This window comes from Hoplias malabaricus, chromosome 13 (assembly GCF_029633855.1).
Source record: "Hoplias malabaricus isolate fHopMal1 chromosome 13, fHopMal1.hap1, whole genome shotgun sequence".
NCBI classification, from domain to species: domain Eukaryota; kingdom Metazoa; phylum Chordata; class Actinopteri; order Characiformes; family Erythrinidae; genus Hoplias; species Hoplias malabaricus.
In genome coordinates, this window is record NC_089812.1 from 21,850,213 (window position 1) to 21,868,758 (window position 18,546).

Consider the following 18,546-nt stretch of genomic DNA (forward strand, 5'->3'; position numbering starts at 1 on the left):
GAGCAGTCCAAGGTGGTACTCAGTTGGGATGCCCACATGAGCCCATGTGGGTGTGTGGGGATGCTCAAGACCATCCCAGAACAATTATTAATTGGGTAGTGGATGGATCCTCATCAACAATGAAGTGACACACCAGCTAGCAGGGAAAGTTCCCACAACTTGGCTTGGCTAACATCACCCAGACGTTCAAATAAAGCTTTAAAGGAATCGTTTTAGTCTAATGTTCAACGAACCTGATGTTTGTCATTTTAAATATAGTTGTTGGAAAACTCCCTGCTAGTTAATATGGTGCTAGTATGAGTGGAACTGTGTCCATTTACTTTCCACTCTGTGAGACACTCCTGCCTCGTTGGTCTACCTTGTAGATGTAAAGTCAGAGAGAGTAGCTCATCTGTTGCTGCACTGTTTGTGTTGGTCCAACACGGTTGGTCGTCCTCTAGTCCTTCATCAGTGGACACAGCTGGATATATTTGGCTGGTCGACTATAAATTCAGTCCAGCAGTGACACTGAGGGGTTTAAAAACTCCAGCAGAACTGCTGTCTTATCCACTCATAAGAGCACAACATACACAAAAACACCACAGCAGCAGTGTCACTGCAGCACCTAGAATGACCAACCACCCAGATCATAAATGCTGGGGTCCTGGCCATTGAAGAACAGGGTACAAGGGGCAAACAAGGTATTAAGAACAACAGATTTAAGAACTACAGACTGTAGACCTTCAGTGCGCTCGTGTGTGGTCAGTGAATATAGAAACAAGGAGGTGGTCATAATATTATGGCTGGACATGTTTGCTCTGTAACATTGGATTCCATCCCATACTACTGGGATGATTTATAGAGCTAGAACCTGCTTATGTGGCTGAACGCCATCTAATCCACAATATTCCAACAATATGTGTAAAGCTTTTTTTGGCAGAGCAGAGGTCACTGTCACTGCAGTAAAGAGAGGATAATTCCCTAAAATCCCTCATTTTCTCAGAAGAAAATTAAGCTGTCCACAGACATTTGGCCATGTAGTTTATTTATATTTTAAGCGCTGAGGGGCGTCGCGGGTTGATTACGTCATTTTCCTAGAGCTGCGTGTTGTTGGATCGAGTTTCAGGACGAGGCTAAAATAAAACACTATTTCTGTGTTTTTGCGGCTTGTTTGTTATTATTTTCTGGACGAAAACAGCGACAACATCCACGGTATTCCTCCGGAGGACTGAGACGGTGAGAGAATGGCTTTATTCGAGCATAAATCGACATTATTGTGGTGAATCTGCGAATAGAGTGGTTACAGCTAAAATACAAAACGTTGTTTTAATGTGGAATTAAAGGTTAATATCTTAATTAATATCAGATTTAGCTTCAGCTGATTAATAAATATATATCTATCTAAACAAAGTAGGTCTGTCTCTAGTTTCTCCTCAATAACACTGAGAGATTGAAAAAAATAAAGGGGATTCCAGCTCTAGTTCTGAAACCCCAAGTCTTTTAGTCCTGTTATATTTAGCCAAAACATTAAAGCCACACAGGAGCACTTTGTAATTCTACAGTTACAGACTGCAGTATATCTATTGCTCTCCGTACTTTATTTGCCCCAATTCCCCCTGTTCGTCAAAGCTTAGGACTCCCACAGAGCAGGTGTGATGTGGTGGTGGATCATTCTCAGTGCTGCAGTGGCACTGACGTGGCGGTGGTGTGTTAGTGTGTGTTATGTCGGTGCGGGTGGATCAGACACAGCAGTGCTGCTGGAGTTTTTAAACCCTGTGTCCATTCACTGTCCACTCTGTGATACACTCCTCCCTCCTTGGTCCACGTTGTAGATGTAAAATAAGAGACAGTAGCTCATCTGTCACTGCACAGTATGTGTCGATCTTCCTCTAGTCCTTAATCAGTGACACAGAATGATATTGGTTGGATGTTTTTTAGTCGGTGAACTATTCTCAGTCCAGCAGTGACAGGGGTTTAAAAGTCTAGCAGCACTGCTGTGTCTGATCCACTCGTAGCAGCACAGCACACTAACACACCACCACCACGTCAGTGTCACTGCAGCGCTGAGAATGATCCACCGTCCAAATCATACCTGCTCTTTGGTTGTCCTTTTTACATTCTCAGCTAGTGAAGCAGTTTTCTTCAACTCTTCTGTGTTTGCTGTGTTAGGATTATGGTGGGGGCTTGCCGCTGGCTGCTGCTTCTGTCCATCTCTCTGAGGGTTTGGTCAGTTCCCATAGAGCAAAAACCTAATGCCCAGAAAGAACCTCCACCACAGGAGGAGAGAGGAGAAGAAAATGTGGTATGGCTCTCATTATAACCAGATTCAATGTGGATATCTCTGTGTAGTATAGGTTTTCTGTGTTTATTAAAATCTGGTGTGTTTTTAGGATACAGGTCTATACTATGACCGTTACCTGAGGGAGGTCATTGAGGTCCTGGAGACAGACCCTCATTTCAGAGAGAAACTACAGACAGCCAACACAGAAGATATTAAAGTAAAGTACTCACTCTCTCTACATTTTCTCCTTCTTGTCCAACACCTTCCTTTTCTTATGACTTTGTATTTTGTTCCTTCTTTCTTTCTCTCTCCCCTTTCCTGTTTCTCTCCCTCTCTCTCATTCTCTTTCTAATCTCTTCACTTGTCTTGTGTTCTTTTCCTTTCTCTTTCTGTAAATCTTCCTTGCTGTCTTCTTTTTTCAGTCTCTATGTTTCTGCTTCGCCATCCAAACGTTTCCTCTCAATCATATATTCCTCTTAATCTGTTTCCTTCTTTTCATGTTGTTTCTTGTTCTGATGTGTATTAGAATGGCCGTCTCAGTAAAGAGCTGGACCTGGTGGGTCATCATGTCCGCACCCGTCTGGACGAGCTGAAGCGACAGGAGGTGTCGCGCCTCAGGATGCTGCTCAAGGCCAAACTGGACAGCACCAACACACAGAGTAAGTGTGAATTATGTGTGTGAAATATTAAGCTGGTGTATGGCTTAGGGTCCTAAATCTGAGGCACAGACAGTTATTTACATGAATAGAAGTGCTCTGTAACGTCATTCTGACGTTGTAATACACCACAGAAAATGTAGGGGGCTTCTGTGGTTTTGCTACATTATTAAGAAAATCTCTTGTTGCACAGTTTAGATTTAGAAGTTTCTCCTCACTCATTCACTCATTATGTTTTTAGGTGTTCAGATGGATCACGTGTCCTTACTAAAGCAGTTTGAGCATCTGGATCCACACAACCAGAACACGTTTGAGGCCAGAGATCTGGAGCTGCTCATTTCTGCGGTAAAACACTTAACACTTGGATAGGTAGACTCATACACACATGCTGAATCTCACCGTCTTTAGATTTGTATTGTTAATACACGATATTTTGTCCCGGAATATTGGGCCAATACCCTTACCTGCTATTACCCTTACCGTAACCTGCTATTCCACAGCTTGAGGATTTTTATTTCCATTGATATCTGGATCTATAAGGAACCAGAAATCTAAGGAGCTTAATGTTAAATGACACTAAAAGCACCAATGCTGAAAGTCATTACATCAAATAGTTGCAAATATCCACTTTTTAAAACCAATTCATGCCAGTTAGGTACATCCAAGGTGTTATATACCAAATAATCCTCTGTTTTCAGATTTTCGACTTCACCACCATTTCACCATCTTCCATCCATTTACAGTTCAGATGGTGTGTGCAGGTTCACTGGTGGTTGCTTATTGAAATGCCTACCCCTTTTTTCGAAATTCAACAGATTTTTTCTTCAAATGTTCCAGTTACACATTAAATGTTGCAATAGTATCAGGCGCTAGTATGTAATTGTTTCAACATTTAAGGTGGTACGAGAAATTTACAGCTAACTGCTGCATATTACTAGCAGTTTTCTGAAGTAAATGGTCATAATACACTGTGACTGTATTAAACTAAGATAATACACTGATTATAGTATTTAAAGGAGGAAATGCTGACATTTGTGGGGTTCTTTGGTCGCTGCACAGCGCCTCGCAGCTGATTCACAAGACATCATAAAGATGTCATCCTTACCCTTTCCTCTTAGACAAAACAAATGGGTACGGACAAGTGGTGAAATGGGATTGGCATTAATCACTACTGAATTTTGCAGAATTTTTTGAAAATGGGTGGGATTTCCCTTTAAGTGCATTGTGTGTCTGTGTCTGTGTCTGTGTGTGTGTGAGAGAGTGACAGAAGGAGAAATAGATGTAAAGTTTTTCTGACCAGGAAATTCTCTCATTTAATCAACCTGTCTGTATGGTTTAGGCCACTAAAGACCTGGAGAATTATGATGCGGAGCGTCATGAGGAGTTTAAACGTTACGAGATGCTGAAGGAGCATGAGAGGAGAGAGTATCTGAAGAGTCTGGACCAGGAGAAGAGAGAGAGGGAGGAGAAGCGGATAGAGGAACTAAGGGAGAAGCACAGACAACATCCGAAAGTCAATGCTCCAGTGAGTGAGCTTAGTTTTACGATGTTTACCTCCAGTCCTGTCTTTGTTCCCTGAACCCAGAACCTCTGTATTTTTCCCTCTCTCTTTTTCTCTTCCCTCCAGGGCAGTGTAGACCAGCTCAGAGAAGTGTGGGAGGAGACGGACGGTTTGGACCCACAGGAGTTTAACCCCAAAACATTCTTCAAACTTCATGGTCAGTTTAAGTCCAGAGCCTTGTGTTTTTGAAGTGACAGAAATGAAATAAAACTCTTGACCATATTGTTATACATCCACTTGACGTATGGATGGTAATGGCGTTTGTTAAAACTAAAATCATAGACGTCAATTCTATTTTTGCAGCTTGCATTTTGCAACAGTTCAAGAAAAGGAGCTGACTCCACTGACATGAATGGCCTGTTTAAATCTGACATTACAGTTTATTTTGTATCTGGATAGTAACATGCATCCCCAGCCCAAGCAGATGAGTTCCAATTTTAATTTTCCATGTGAAAAAAATAATTTCCACTTCCTTCCTGTCATTCCTTCACATGCAATGACAAACAGTTAATCCAGCCACTGATCTGGACAAGACCATCTCCGAATGTGGTTGTGTGATCTGATCGTAACCTAATTAGAATACATCCTTGACGTATTTACACCTGGTCTTCATTAGGGCGTGTGAACTACGAATGTGATCTGATCACCAGAAACACATATTGATGCCAGATGTAAACAGGCCCTAAGAGCTCCACAGTCAGTCACACAGACAGTAGCAGTGTTCAAAAAGTGCAGTCTGAACTGCCATGTGAACATCTTAAGGTGCCTGACTTTGTGAAATGCAAACCAATATTTTATGAAGCAGCTATGAAAGAGATTTGTTTGTATGATGATCAGGCTGACCACTGTGTTGTCTTCCTTTTCTCAGACACAAATGGAGATGGGGTTCTGGATGAACAGGAGCTGGAAGCTCTCTTTACAAAAGAGGTAAAGCAAAACCAGACCAGCTGCTTCAGGATAGGCTCACCAGTGACACCACAGCAGCAGGACTGACTGATATTATCTTTCTTGGGAAAACAATGCACTGATTTATAATTAAATCTTATTTTGAAAGACATGATTTTTCTTGTTTTATATTTAAAGCACTACATTTCAGCTGCTTTTGTAGTGAAATCTGTAAATCCTTGTAATATTAAGATGTTTTAGTTCTTGTCTGTTCAATTATCCATCGGCAGCTGGAGAAAGTTTACGACCCGAAGAATGAAGAGGATGACATGATGGAGATGGAGGAGGAGAGGCTGAGAATGAGAGAACACGTCATGAAGAATGTAACACATCATTTTTCATGTCATTTTCTCCATATCCCCTCCTTTTCCTGGTCTTTTTTTAAGTTCCTAGTTACTGCTTGGTGCTTAGTTAAATCTTTCTTTGTGCCATTTCATTTTGTGTGTTTGTGTGCTGTGTCATTTCTGTCAGGGCTGATTTGAAAGTCACAATTCATTAATTTGCTTTTCAATTGTTCATCAACCTGTCTATCATTTTCCACTTTTTCAGACCTTTTTACCTTTACATTTGTATTTTGCTGTTATGTCCAGTTAGACATTCAGCTACTCAGTCGGTCAGTCATGTGTGTTATCTAGTCAGTCTGACAGCCAGTTATATTATTGTTTAATTTAGTCAGGTAACTAGTCAGTCAGTTAGTTAATCAGTCAGTCAGCAATTTAGCCAAGTAGTATGTGAGCCAGTCTGTTAGGGAGTTGGGTAGCTAGTCAGTCAATTTGTCAATTAGCCATTTAGCTAGTTAATTAGCATGTCTGTACAGCCAGTTACATTATTGTTTCATTTATTCAATAGAATTTGTCAGTAGTTAGTTAATTTGTCAGTCAGTAACTTGTGTAGCTAGTATGTAAGTCAATCTGTTAGGGAGTTAGCCAGTCAGTCCATTAACAAGTTAGTTAGAGAGTTAGGGGTCAGTCAGCTTGTCAATTAGCATTTTAGCTAGCTAGTTAGCTAGTTTATTAGCCTGTCTGTCAGTCAGTTAACTGGTTATGAGTTAACTAGTTATGAGTCATTTAATTGTTTAGTTAACAGTTCAGTCTGTCCATTAGTTAGTCAATCTGAATTTAGCTAGACAGTCAGCTTGTAAATCTCTCAGGTTCTGTTATTTAGTCAGTTAGCCATCCTGTCAATCTTTTTGCTAGTTGGTATTTCAGTCTGTTAGCCATCAGTTACTAATTATTCAAGTACCTGTTGTGGCTTGATTTATTTTTAATTAGATATGTATACAGTCAGCTGGGTAATTGATTGATTTGTTTCTCTAATGGCAGGTCGACTTGAACCGAGACCGGCTGGTGAGTCTAGAGGAGTTCATCAGATCCACAGAGAAGAAGGAGTTTAATAACGCAAAGGAGTGGGAGGTAGGGAATGACTTGTATTGACCTAAATATATTTAATTTGAGCTCCTCTCAGTATACTGTTCTAGCCCTAGATTTAAGGTGAGTTCCTAGGGTTTTAAATCAGTTTTTATTGGAGATGAACTTGGGCCTAGTATAGTTCACAAGTTAATTTTTATCACATCTTGTCCTGACAGACACTGGACGACAAAACGCCGGTGTACACGGAGGAGGAACTTCAGAGGTTTGAGGCAGAGCTTCGAGATAAAGAGGAGGAACTGAGCAGGAGGGCAGAGACTCTGAGACAAGAACAGGAACTCCTCCGAGAGAGAGGGAAAGCTCTGGAGGCTCAGAAGAGAGAGTACCAACAGGTGAGGGACATAATCTCAACTCCACCCTGCAGCTAGTGTTTCATACAGTTCCTCTGGGATGAGTTGGAGTGATGTCTGTGATACAGAACTAATTATCCAACATCAGTATCTGACCTTACTAATGCTTGTGGCTGAAAGTCATTAAATGCTCACAGCAATGTTCCAACATCTATTATAATGCGACCCCAGAATAGGAGATTTCTTCAGATGAAACATTAAACTACTTTGAAGAAGTATATTGAAGAAACACCTGAATGTTTGGCAAATTGGTTTTGTGCTGTCCAGCACGTGTAAGGGCGCCTCCTGGTGGCAGTGAGCCACTAAGCAGCTGTCTATGTTGCCAGTGGTGTAGAACTAGCCGTGGCTGTCAGGCTCTTCAGTGTTTTATGTGTGTTTTCTGTATTCAGGCCTTGCTGGAGATGTCCCAGAGACAGAAAGAGCAACAGGCGCCACCCTCAGGCCCAAATGGAGAATTACAGTTTCAGCAAGAGATTCAGAAACTGTCTCAAGATGAGAATCCAGGTGAGAAAAGAATTCACAGCTCACTCCCAGGTTGATGGAGATTCACTGTTTTTGTTGCTGTTGGATAAACAGCTCATCCCTTATTTCCTGTGTGTGTGTATTTTGTCTCATGAAAATCTAACAATATATTTTTTTATCATTATTCTATTTTAATGTTGTTTCTTGGATTTTGACTGCACTGAATTTCATGCTGCTATAATTTGAGGCCTAAATACATTCAGCCTTTCATTGCTAGAGTTAGGAATTTGGACAGACTTAATGCTGCTCAGACTGTGCATTAAAATATGCAGAAAAATACATTATTTTTTAGGATGTGCTTAAATTTTTTCAAAGAGAAAATCAAAATAAATATGATTTGACCACAGAGAGTATAACTTTAAGCAAAAGTGTGGAGCTTGGCTGATAAAAACAAATGATATTCACTGACACTCATTTTTGTTGATCATACCTTGAATAAGTTTCTTTTCCAGGACTTTTTATTTTACACAGTTCTGTAATAAAAGATTAAAAATATTCACCTCTCCTTCTGGAGAATGTAATGTACCTCTTTGAGAAACACAACTGGACTTTAACACCACTGTTGTACCTTTTTTATGTTCCTCTCTTGTACCTATTTTCTGAGAGTGTAGTTTAGAGGGTAGAATTAATTCCTGAAACTTAGATTTTTAGAAAATGATTATTAGACATTTTCTCCCTTATTTTCTACCCCCAGGAGGCTAAACCTTTTTTTTGTTTTGTTTTTTCCAGTTGGTAAAATGCCGGTTGATCTGAACGGAGAAGTCCAGAACAGTTTGCCTGCAGAACCGCCACAGAACCTTCCCCAACACACCTCTTAACAAACTGCCTCATTGCTCTCTCTCACACACACAGACACACACACACACACACACACACACACTTATTATTGTTATTAAAAGCGCCTAACAATCTGCCACACAAACATCCTCCAAGTCTCCAAACCAGGAAACACATACACTCCTCCTCATGCAAAACAATGGGCCAAACCCAAAATGGCAGAACATTGAGATTTATTTGGCACTGACAAAAAAAAAATTGAATAAAACATTGCAGTAAGGCATTATAGTACCAGAGAATAGTGTGGAATGGCTTTCTTCCCACTCTTAAAAAGAGGTAAGACTCGCAGACCAAAGGCTGAAGCCCCTCTAGAAGATTGTGAAGAACAAGTGGAAATACTTTCTGTATTAAAAAAAAACAAAAAATCATTTGCAGTAACATCTAAAGAAATAAAAGGGAAAAGCTCCCACACTCAGGTCCTTTAAAAACATCCTGTAAACGTGCAGTTGTTAAAACCTTTTCTGTGTTTAAGCTTGAGGTTCATTGAAAGCTTTAATGTTTTAATATTTTGAGTTTGGCCGGTGTTGTTTGCGTGGGAATACACTACTAAACATCTCACTCTGGATCCTCCTCTCAGCTTTTACCTTTACAGTTTGGCATCTAGATCAGAATTGGACTCTGAAGTTTAGATCGTAGAATCACTGGCTGCATGGGTTTTAGGGCGATGCTGAAGAATGTGTGAACCATGGCTGTGAATCTGAACATATTTAAGCAGTTTGGTGTTTGTGAGCTTTATTTTAAAACACATGCTTCAATACTAGGGTCTTATGGTAGATGTGGTGAAAAGATCACACAATGTTACTGAACACATCTGCAGAAAAACAGCTTCATCTTAAAGGGAAATGCCATCCGTTTTTCCTTTTTCAAAAAGTCTTGAGAGATGGAGAGAGTTTGATTTGATGTGAAATGTTTGTAGAGAAACAATGTGGGGGAATGGAAAAAGACATCTTCTTGTCTATAACCTGAACCCAACATCATCTTTCTTTTCCACCAGCAGCAGTAACTTCTGAATTTACCATATGACGGTGGTAGCTCTGTAACTTTCACAAAACTATCAGAAATTATTTCTTGGGCATCAGCAGCAAGTGCAGAGCCGTTTCTTGCAGTCAATTCCTGAGTAGCTTTTTAGAGGTGGACATCTGGTTCCATTCAACACACCTGAGAACAGCTGTGATTTGGTTAATGCCTCTAGAAGCAGTTGGAGCATTTGGCAGATGTTTTTACCTACAGCGACTGTGTACGTTTTAGGCAACTATAGTGTTTGGAGTCTTGCCCAAGGCACCGGTGCAGTGAAGTCAGTGATGTTACCCTCTTCAATTCACCAGCCACTATTCATACCAAAACAAACCCACCCTATTATTATTATTATTATTATTATTATTATTATTATTTTACATCTTAACCAGTTAACTATAAGGGAATAAAAAAAGTTTCCCTTTATTTATCCAAGATCTCAATTAAAGTTTGGAGGTATTTTTATTCTTTTTTTTTTGTCTGGCAAAAAGTGTAATAAAGAAAAGTGTAATGTTATTTTTAAGATTGTATTTGATGGTAACTAGGGTTCTCCTGCTGTTTCTGCGGACACCTCTGTATCGCATAGTGCCGAAAATGAGCCGTGTTCTTATACGTGTTGCACATTTGACCCTTTAAAGAAGTTATACGTCTGTCATAAAACAGAAATGATGCACACCTTCACTCTGCAAACCTGTCTGCATGAACGCACACACACACACACACACACACACACTCCAGACAGACAGGTTGGGATGATAGAGATCATTTCTGTGATTGTCATTAATATACACATCTTTAATAAAGTCCTGACAGACACTGAGCTCAGACTGTGGTGTGGTTATTTTATTGAACAGATGCCGATCGCCCTGCTGTTCACACACTCCTCATTCTGACTGTTGGCCTTTAACCCTGAGTTTGAAGTACTGAGATGTTTGGCATTTTTCTCTGTCAGTCTCCTCCTGACGTTTAAAACACCATTCCCTCGCCCTCCATCTGTTTAATCAATGATTTCTTTCTCCTGGCCCTCAGTTTGTACCTGAACATCATATGGTTCCTCTCTCCTTTTACTCATTCCTCATTCTCTCTTTTTTCCATTTTATTGACCCTTTATTTTTCTGCTTTCTCTAATTCACATATTTGCTCCCATTTTCTCTCAGTCTCTCTCTCTTCTTTTTTTCATTTCTGTTCTTTATGAAATTCCCACTCTGTCTCACTTTCTTCCTTATGTTTTGTATAACTCACTTTTTTTTATTTCTTTCACTTTCCAAAGGACTGCCGCCTCCTGAGTCCACTTCCACCTTTTTTTCATTTGCCATCTTTTATTATTTTTCTTTTTTCCTTGTGACATTAAATTTCCTTTTATTATGTTTCCTTAGACAGCAGTTCTGTGTGTGTGTGTGTGTGTGTGTGTGTGTGTGTGTGTTTTACTCACATGTATGATCACATGCCACATTCCAGCTTCAGATTCCTGTTAGACTCTGTAACCCCAGAGACCCTGAGGCCCCGCCCTCTCAGCTGTCACTTGTCAGTCAAACCCTCTGTGAGGTCTGCTCCAGGGTCAGAGTGGAGAGCTGTTAAGGAGCTGTTTACTTAAGAGGCTTCACTCTTAAAACCTGTCACTGTTTAATGACCTGCCACTTTTCCCCCCTCATTACAATACACTTCAAATATCTCCCTGCAGGGTTTATTTATTTAATTTTAAAGACATGGTTCTCTTAGAAATTATATTTTTATGCCATTTTTCTCTAATTGCTATAATGTGGTTGAGACAAAGCATGTTTTGTGCCTGAAACATATTTCTTTAGTTTTGCACCGAAGCTAATAAAGAAATGAACCTGGTTATAAAATTGATAATGATAAAATTACTAAAAAGGCTTTTTTTTAATCACATTTCTAAAACAATGACTGTTATAAATCTGAAATTGCGACAGGGCCATCTGTAAAAAGTAGCAATAATAAAACATTACAATACTTGAGAAGCCAGATCAGATTTGACCACGCTGAAGGACTGCAATTTCTCCGTCGTCTGATTCTTCAAATCTTTCATACGACATAGAAACTGAAACACAGTTGATGAATCAGTGTGTGAACTCAAGTATCACTCACCAGTGGCTCATTTACATTAAACATGCCCTAATTCATGCAGATGCTTCAGTAGAGAGACAGAAAAGAGGGAATTATGTGGATCATGAATTGCAGAAAAAAATGATGCTGATTATAACAGAAAGTTTACAACACAGATTTTGGCCGATTTATTCAGTTGAAATTTTGAGCAGAATCAAACAATATCAAAACATTTTTATTTTCAAAACTACAGCAACGTGTCTTGTCTGTCCCCAAATGCTCTGTTAAAAAGAGGAGGTGCATCACAGTGGTAAACACACGTTCCTACTTTTCTGAATCATGTTGCTAGCAACACATTTAAAATGGGAAAATAGATCTTGCTCAAAAACAAATTTATTTCAACATTTGAATGTGTGTATTTATTGTTTTCAAATAAACCCAGGGATTAATAATGGGCCTGTGGTTTGATTCTGTTTTATTTACTTGTTGCAAGTTGTGGACGTTATTTGGAAAGTGGGTTATACATTTATTGATAAAGTGGTGGTAAAACTGTAGAGTGTTAAATTAAGTTTTTAAAATGTGCTTTTTATTGTACAACAAATATTTTCTTCAGAATTTCAGTCCTCTGTGACAGTTAAGACAAACACAAGTACCTTAACTGTGTGTGTTAAGGAAAGAGACAAATTTTCTTGCTGGTGAGGAGATATAACTGGTGAGCCTGCGTCTCAAACCCACTTCTCTAACCATTAGGCCACGGCTGCTACTGTAAAATGTCTTTGTAAGCAGTGTTTATAGACTCTGAATTGGGACGTGGAATTAGGGCTGAGATGATGAACGCTGCTGTGAAAGAGGACAAAAAGGAAATGTAGCACAAAAGCAGAAGCAGATGAGTCAGAGTCAGTGGGAAGAGAGGTATTAAAGAGAGCTGTGCTTTTCAGTGCCGATGATGTGAAGGCTTTGAGTCATTAGCATGGCTGAGTGGGCTAACTACTCCTGAATCACTCCGCTTTTGTTGTGGCTCATGTTTGTGTTGGAGGCTAACGCAGGGTTAGCATGGGTTTAGCTTCTGCTGCAGTGTTTGTGTGTGAGTGTGTGTGCACGCTTCTGACATCCAAACTTGAACACCATACCCAATGTGCGCAAAACACTAGTGGACTTCCAACTTTGCCCTCAGTGGGTCAACAGTGGTCCGCCGTCTCCTTGCTATCAGGGTGCGGCTAACCACAGTCCCACTGGAGCTCTACACACTTGGAGGAGAGCAGTAACTAACCAGGGCTGAGTTCCTTGAAAGCAACTCTCTCTAGAGTTTAACATGTTCTTAACACTGTTTGGTTTTTTGGAAACTGCCCCAGTGAACTATGTTAGCTAACAGATGCTCACCATTGACTAGCATTGTCTATCTGTGCGCTCTTGGACTCTTGCTCACAATTTGATATTTCCTGAAACTTCTGTTTAGTTCTTGAATATTTTTATATGTGAAATTAATACATATTCATATTATTTTGAGGTTCTGAGTCATGACTATGACATGTTAAGACACTACTGTTAATGAATTAATTCATTGTCCGTAAGCACTTCTCCAGTTCAAGGTTGCTGTGGGTCCAGAGCCCACCCGGAATCACTGGGTGCACATTGGAGGGGGTGCCAGTCTTTCACAAGGAGATACACACTCATACATTCACTCACACACTCACGGACACTTCTGAGTTGCCAATCCACCTACCAACGTGTGTTATTGGACAGTGGGAGGCAACTGGAGCACCCGGAGGAAACCCACATGGACACAGGGAGAACAGTCCATTGCTACAATATAATTGTACACCCGATCAATAGCTGCATACCAGAATTCATAATGCCACCTTTTAATAACAACATGAATAATAACAATAATAATAATTTAATGTCACAAATCAGGTAACAAAGTTAAATTGTATAATATAATATAGTACAATTCATACAGTTCTAATCTTCTTCGTTATTGTGACACACTAAAGGCTGAAACAGCCTTCTACAGGGAAGTTTGTTGCTGTTATCTGACCTGTTGTCACAGCATTCTGAATGTGGGCCACGCTGCAGTATCACAACTCTCCAGCAGAGGGGGCGCCATCCTCACAATATAAGCAACACCAGAGACACTGTACCTCTCTACACAGTCATATCAGAATATTATGACTACATTGAATGAACACTATCCATTCTGTGCTGCATTGACCGCAAAGGAGCACTGTGTAATTCTACAGTTACAGACTGTAGTCCATCCGTTGTTCTGCATACTTTGACATCTTTCACCCTGTTCTTCAATGGTCAAAGGGAGCAGGTATGATTGGGGTAGTGGGTCATTCTGAGAGCTGCAGTGATTCTGAGAGCTTTAAAAACTCCAGCACCACTACTCTGTCTGAAATATTGAATGAATGAAACATTTTGAACATAGAAACATCATAATTGAATACAAATACAAAACATAAACTACAAACAGTGACAGTAGGCTTGGCCACCTGCCCTGACCTCTGAGCCTGAACTTTTTCTGACCCCTGTGAGTGTCTGTAATAAAGGGGCTGTGTTGTAGTTACTCTGTAAAGGGCTTCCCCCGTCCCCTCTCTCTCTCTCTCTCTCTCTCTCTCTCTCTCTCTCTCTCTCTCTGTATAAGCTGTAAGGAGGTGATGCTGCAGCTCTGAAACCGTGCTGCCTCTGTTGCCATGGCAACCACGGCTGTGACTGGATGCTGCCACCTGAGAGAGGCATCTCATCAGCTGCCAGTTAGTTAACACAATTATTAGAACAGGGCATAGTGTTGTTAATATTGTGTGTGTGTTCAGAATGGAGCTGTGTTCTAGATATCCGTTTGTATTTGTTTGCTTTGGAACAGATTTGCTGATGGAGGTAAAATTAAACTGCCCCTCTCCATCCCCACTCAACACACACACACACACACACACACACACACACAAAGTGTAGTGTCCTCACACGGCCCCTTGTGCCTCTTTAAAGCCCCCCCTCCCTCACACTCTTCCCCAATTCCTTGTGCATGGGGATGACATCATCCTCTAAAACCACATTACGTCATCCCTACCCCACCCTATTGTCCCCCTCCTCTCTCTCTCTCTCTCTCTCTCTCTCTCTCTCCCGCTCTCTCCCTCTTCTCGCTCTCTCTCCCTCCCCACACACACGTTTATTCTCACTCAATTGTCTTCACCATTGGTTCGTTCTGAGCAGCTAGGCCCCGCCCCCTCCTCACTTCCATTGGCTGAGAGTTCCCCTGTGGCTCGTCCTGATTGGCTACTCTCCGTCTGCCGCTTGAGGGTCGTTTGGTTCGCGGTGACGTCACGGTGAGATTCCCATGATCAATATGCAGAAAATAGATTTGCATGAGAAGGAGAGAAGGAGAGAGGGAGGGAGGTGATCGAACACATTTACACACAAACTGAATACTAAACACAGCACAAGCACATTTTACAAACCACCACAACAGGCGGAGTGTAAACTACCGAAAGGAAATTAATGTAGATTCATTTAAAGAGAAAGTAAAAGTTTTTTTTTTATTAATTAAGTCTTAACTTGTATAAGGTGATTTATAGGCACCTCAGATAGTCCCCATCCCCACTCCCACTGGACTTAGTTGCAATATCTTTGTTACACACACAGTGTACACACAACACTCAGCTAATGAACACACAGATGTTCCTCTTAATGAGGTTGTTGTGCTTACTGTTAATGAAAAGGCATTTGTGGAGGCTAAATCATCGTGTTCCAACTGCATCCGCACATTTGTATCATACAAATTAATTAATCTGCTGTGTCGGGGGACACTTCGTGATGGCATTTGTGTTGTAAGGTGATATGTTTACTGATATTCACCAGAGCAAAGTCAGTTTCCAGTGTGTGTCAGTGGCGTAATTAATTTATTATGAGCCTGTCATAAATTGGAGGAATTTTTCTTAACTACAACTCACAATGAGGAAAGTAGACCTAAAGTAGATCTTGTGTTTGTGACTGTGCGTGTGTGTGTGTGTGTCCAGCGTGTGTTCCTGCCTTGCACCCAGTGATTCTGTGTAGACTCCCAACTCTTTGCAACCCGAGGTATTACAGGAGATGAATGAATGAATGAATGAATGAATGAATGAAGACATTCAAGCAAAAACAGGGACACAACAAAATAGTGAGTGAGCAAGTGTGTGAAACTGTCCACAGTGATATACAATAATGTGTAGACGTCTCAGACACCTGAGCAAACTTGTAAAAACTATGTGTTTTGATATATTGTTTTGACTTTATAATAAACAGACATAAACACACATGAAAGGAAAAATGTCTGAAGAAGCCTTTGTGTGATTTCTTGACCTCTAAGAAACTGAGTCTCCTTCGATCCAAAATAAGCACACAATGCCATGAGCCTGGGAAGTTAAAGGCAAGCCCATGTGCCCTCTGAGACATGGGGATCCAGCCATGCCTCAGACAGCTCAACACACTGGAGGAGAATGGTAACTGTCCAGATCTGTCACATCAGGCAACAGATGCCTGCAGTAGTGAGCACTGTGTTTGTGTGAAAAATAAAGGTGCTACTATGGGTTCTTTGAGGTATGCCATATTCACATTTGTGTGAATACATTTCAAAGGGTAAAGAAGCCTAAGTTCAAATGATGGATTTTTAAACCTTTGACGGCTCTTCTCAGTGTGGACTGTGGTGCTCTCTATCACTTTCAGCCTCGAAAGGCTGAGGCACCTCTGGGGACCGAACCTGTGACCTCCTGATGGTAGGGCCAGTGATGATGAACCACTCCAGACCTCAGCTACCTAGTCAACAATAATTATTAAAAAGCTGCTCTCCTCATTGGTCAGATACACTCAGTACTGGACTTGATGAGCGTGTGATGCCCTGCAATGGACTGGTGCTCTGTCCACTGCATGTTACTGCCTTGAGTCTGAAGACTCCAGTTAACACACCATGACCCTGAATGGGATGAAGAGGTTAAAGAAAATTAATAAATCAATGAATGAATGAATGAATGCATGTATACACACTGCATACACACAGACACATACATATTGTGACTGAAGGAACAAAACTATTATCTCCAAACTATCTAATTTTTCAAGTGAAGAAAAGTAATCTTTAACGTGTAATGGACATAAAAGGACAGTTGACCACTGATATTAATCCTTTAATATAGAATTCAAACCCAGTGCACAAGGGTTTTCTAATTAGGCAAAACTGGAGACACACACACGGTCATAGTCTGAAACCAATAGTGAAAATACATACATTTTATATTTATTCTAATTGGATTCCTTTTTTAAAAAATATCGTTGATACGGCACGGCACGGTGGCGCAGCAGGTAGTGTCGCAGTCACACAGCTCAAGGGGCCTGGAGGTTGTGGGTTCGATTCCCGCTCAGGGTGACTGTTGGTGAAAAGTTGGTGTGCTCTCCCTGTGTCCATGTGGGTTTCCTCCGGGTGCTCCGGTTTCCTCCCACAGTCCAAAAACACACGTTGGTAGGTGGATTGGCGACTCAAAAGTGTCCATAGGTGTGAGTGAATGTGTGTGTGTTGCCCTGTGAAGGACTGGCGCCCCCTCCAGGGTGTGTTCCCGCCTTGCACCCAATGACTCCAGGTAGGCTCTGGACACAGAGACCCTGAACTGGATAAGCGGTTACAGATAATGAATGAATGAATATCTTCAGTACATGATTACATAGTGTATGCAGTGTGGGAAGCTGCAGCTGGGTGTACTCAGTGTAGCACTCCACGCCTCAAATGCTAGATCTGCTTTCTTGAACATTTTTTTAAATATTTTCAATCTGTGGTTGGATGAATCTGTGAATGCAGAACCCATGGACACCAAGCAGAATCTGTAAATGAAGTGGTGTTGTAACGTACAGGAGTGAGGAGTGCATGTAATTACAGCATACTGAATCCTGTGCAGGTTTATTTGATTTTCTGCATGTAAATTAATGAACACTTTTCTGAACATTTTAACACACAGTCACTGCTTATTTGCTGCATTTAACATAAAGCAGCAAGTGGGCCATGTGCCTAAAGCTGGAGTAGGTTATTTGCCTTAAAATGTTTGACTTTTTGTTATATTTCTTGAAATAATCTTTACTTAGAATAGCTCGGTAAATCAAATGCCCTGATGGCATAAAGATGACACCCATCTTGTGTATATGTGGTGGTATTTAGTCTTGTTAATATGCCTGGTATGGTATTTAGTGTTGTTAGTGTGTGTGTGTGTGTGTGTGTGTGTGTGTGTGTGTGTGTGTGTATGTGTGCGTGTTGTATTCATGCTAGTGTATACTGAACGAATAAGAAGTCATGCGTTAGCATTGTAGCATTCCAAACACAGTCTTGGAAACACTGATTCAGACGGACAGGGTTTCATACCTCACACACCTAATGAACCAATCCTGTCAACCCATGTTGCAGGGCCTTCAAGCTGCAGGCAAGCAGTGGAGGATTGGGTGGAGATGGCGACTAACTGCATCTTCGTATATCCACCTGTGATTCGTAGGTCACAGGTAAGTTTTAGGTTTAAACCAGAACTGATTTTAATACGTTAGAGGGCTTCTGTCTAAGAAATAATTTCTACAGCTGTAATTCTGAACATATGTACGTTTTTATGAATTTAAATGTGAGAAAATGAATGGAAAATAAACAGAAATTTTGCAAAAAAGCAGGGATGACCTGTGGTGTCCAAAGTTTTGCATTCACAGTGTATGTGTACACATTATGCATGTGTGCGTGTCTGCGCATGCGCTTGCCTATAGGAGGAGATAGGGGGAGAAGGGTTTCTTTAAGACCGCGCGCACACCTTTATTACATGAGAGAGAGAGAGAGAGAGAGAGAGAGAGAGAGAGAGAGAGAGCTTGTGTGTGAGGTGTAGCACTGAGCGAGTGAGTGAGCGAGCGAACGAGA

General features: G+C 40.8%; 1 protein-coding gene across 1 annotated transcript; it reads left to right on the forward strand.

Annotated features, from left to right (window-relative positions):
* Positions 1-1,069: 1,069 nt before the first annotated feature.
* Positions 1,070-10,386, forward strand: nucb1 (nucleobindin 1). The gene is made up of 13 exons (XM_066642590.1): positions 1,070-1,215; positions 2,149-2,281; positions 2,370-2,477; positions 2,787-2,919; positions 3,158-3,261; positions 4,256-4,441; positions 4,544-4,634; positions 5,346-5,404; positions 5,653-5,745; positions 6,745-6,834; positions 7,008-7,181; positions 7,589-7,703; positions 8,451-10,386. Exons 2-13 carry the CDS (start codon positions 2,153-2,155, stop codon positions 8,537-8,539), a joined length of 1,371 nt encoding a protein of 456 aa, XP_066498687.1. The 5' UTR covers positions 1,070-1,215; positions 2,149-2,152; the 3' UTR covers positions 8,540-10,386.
* The last annotated feature ends 8,160 nt before the right edge of the window (positions 10,387-18,546 follow it).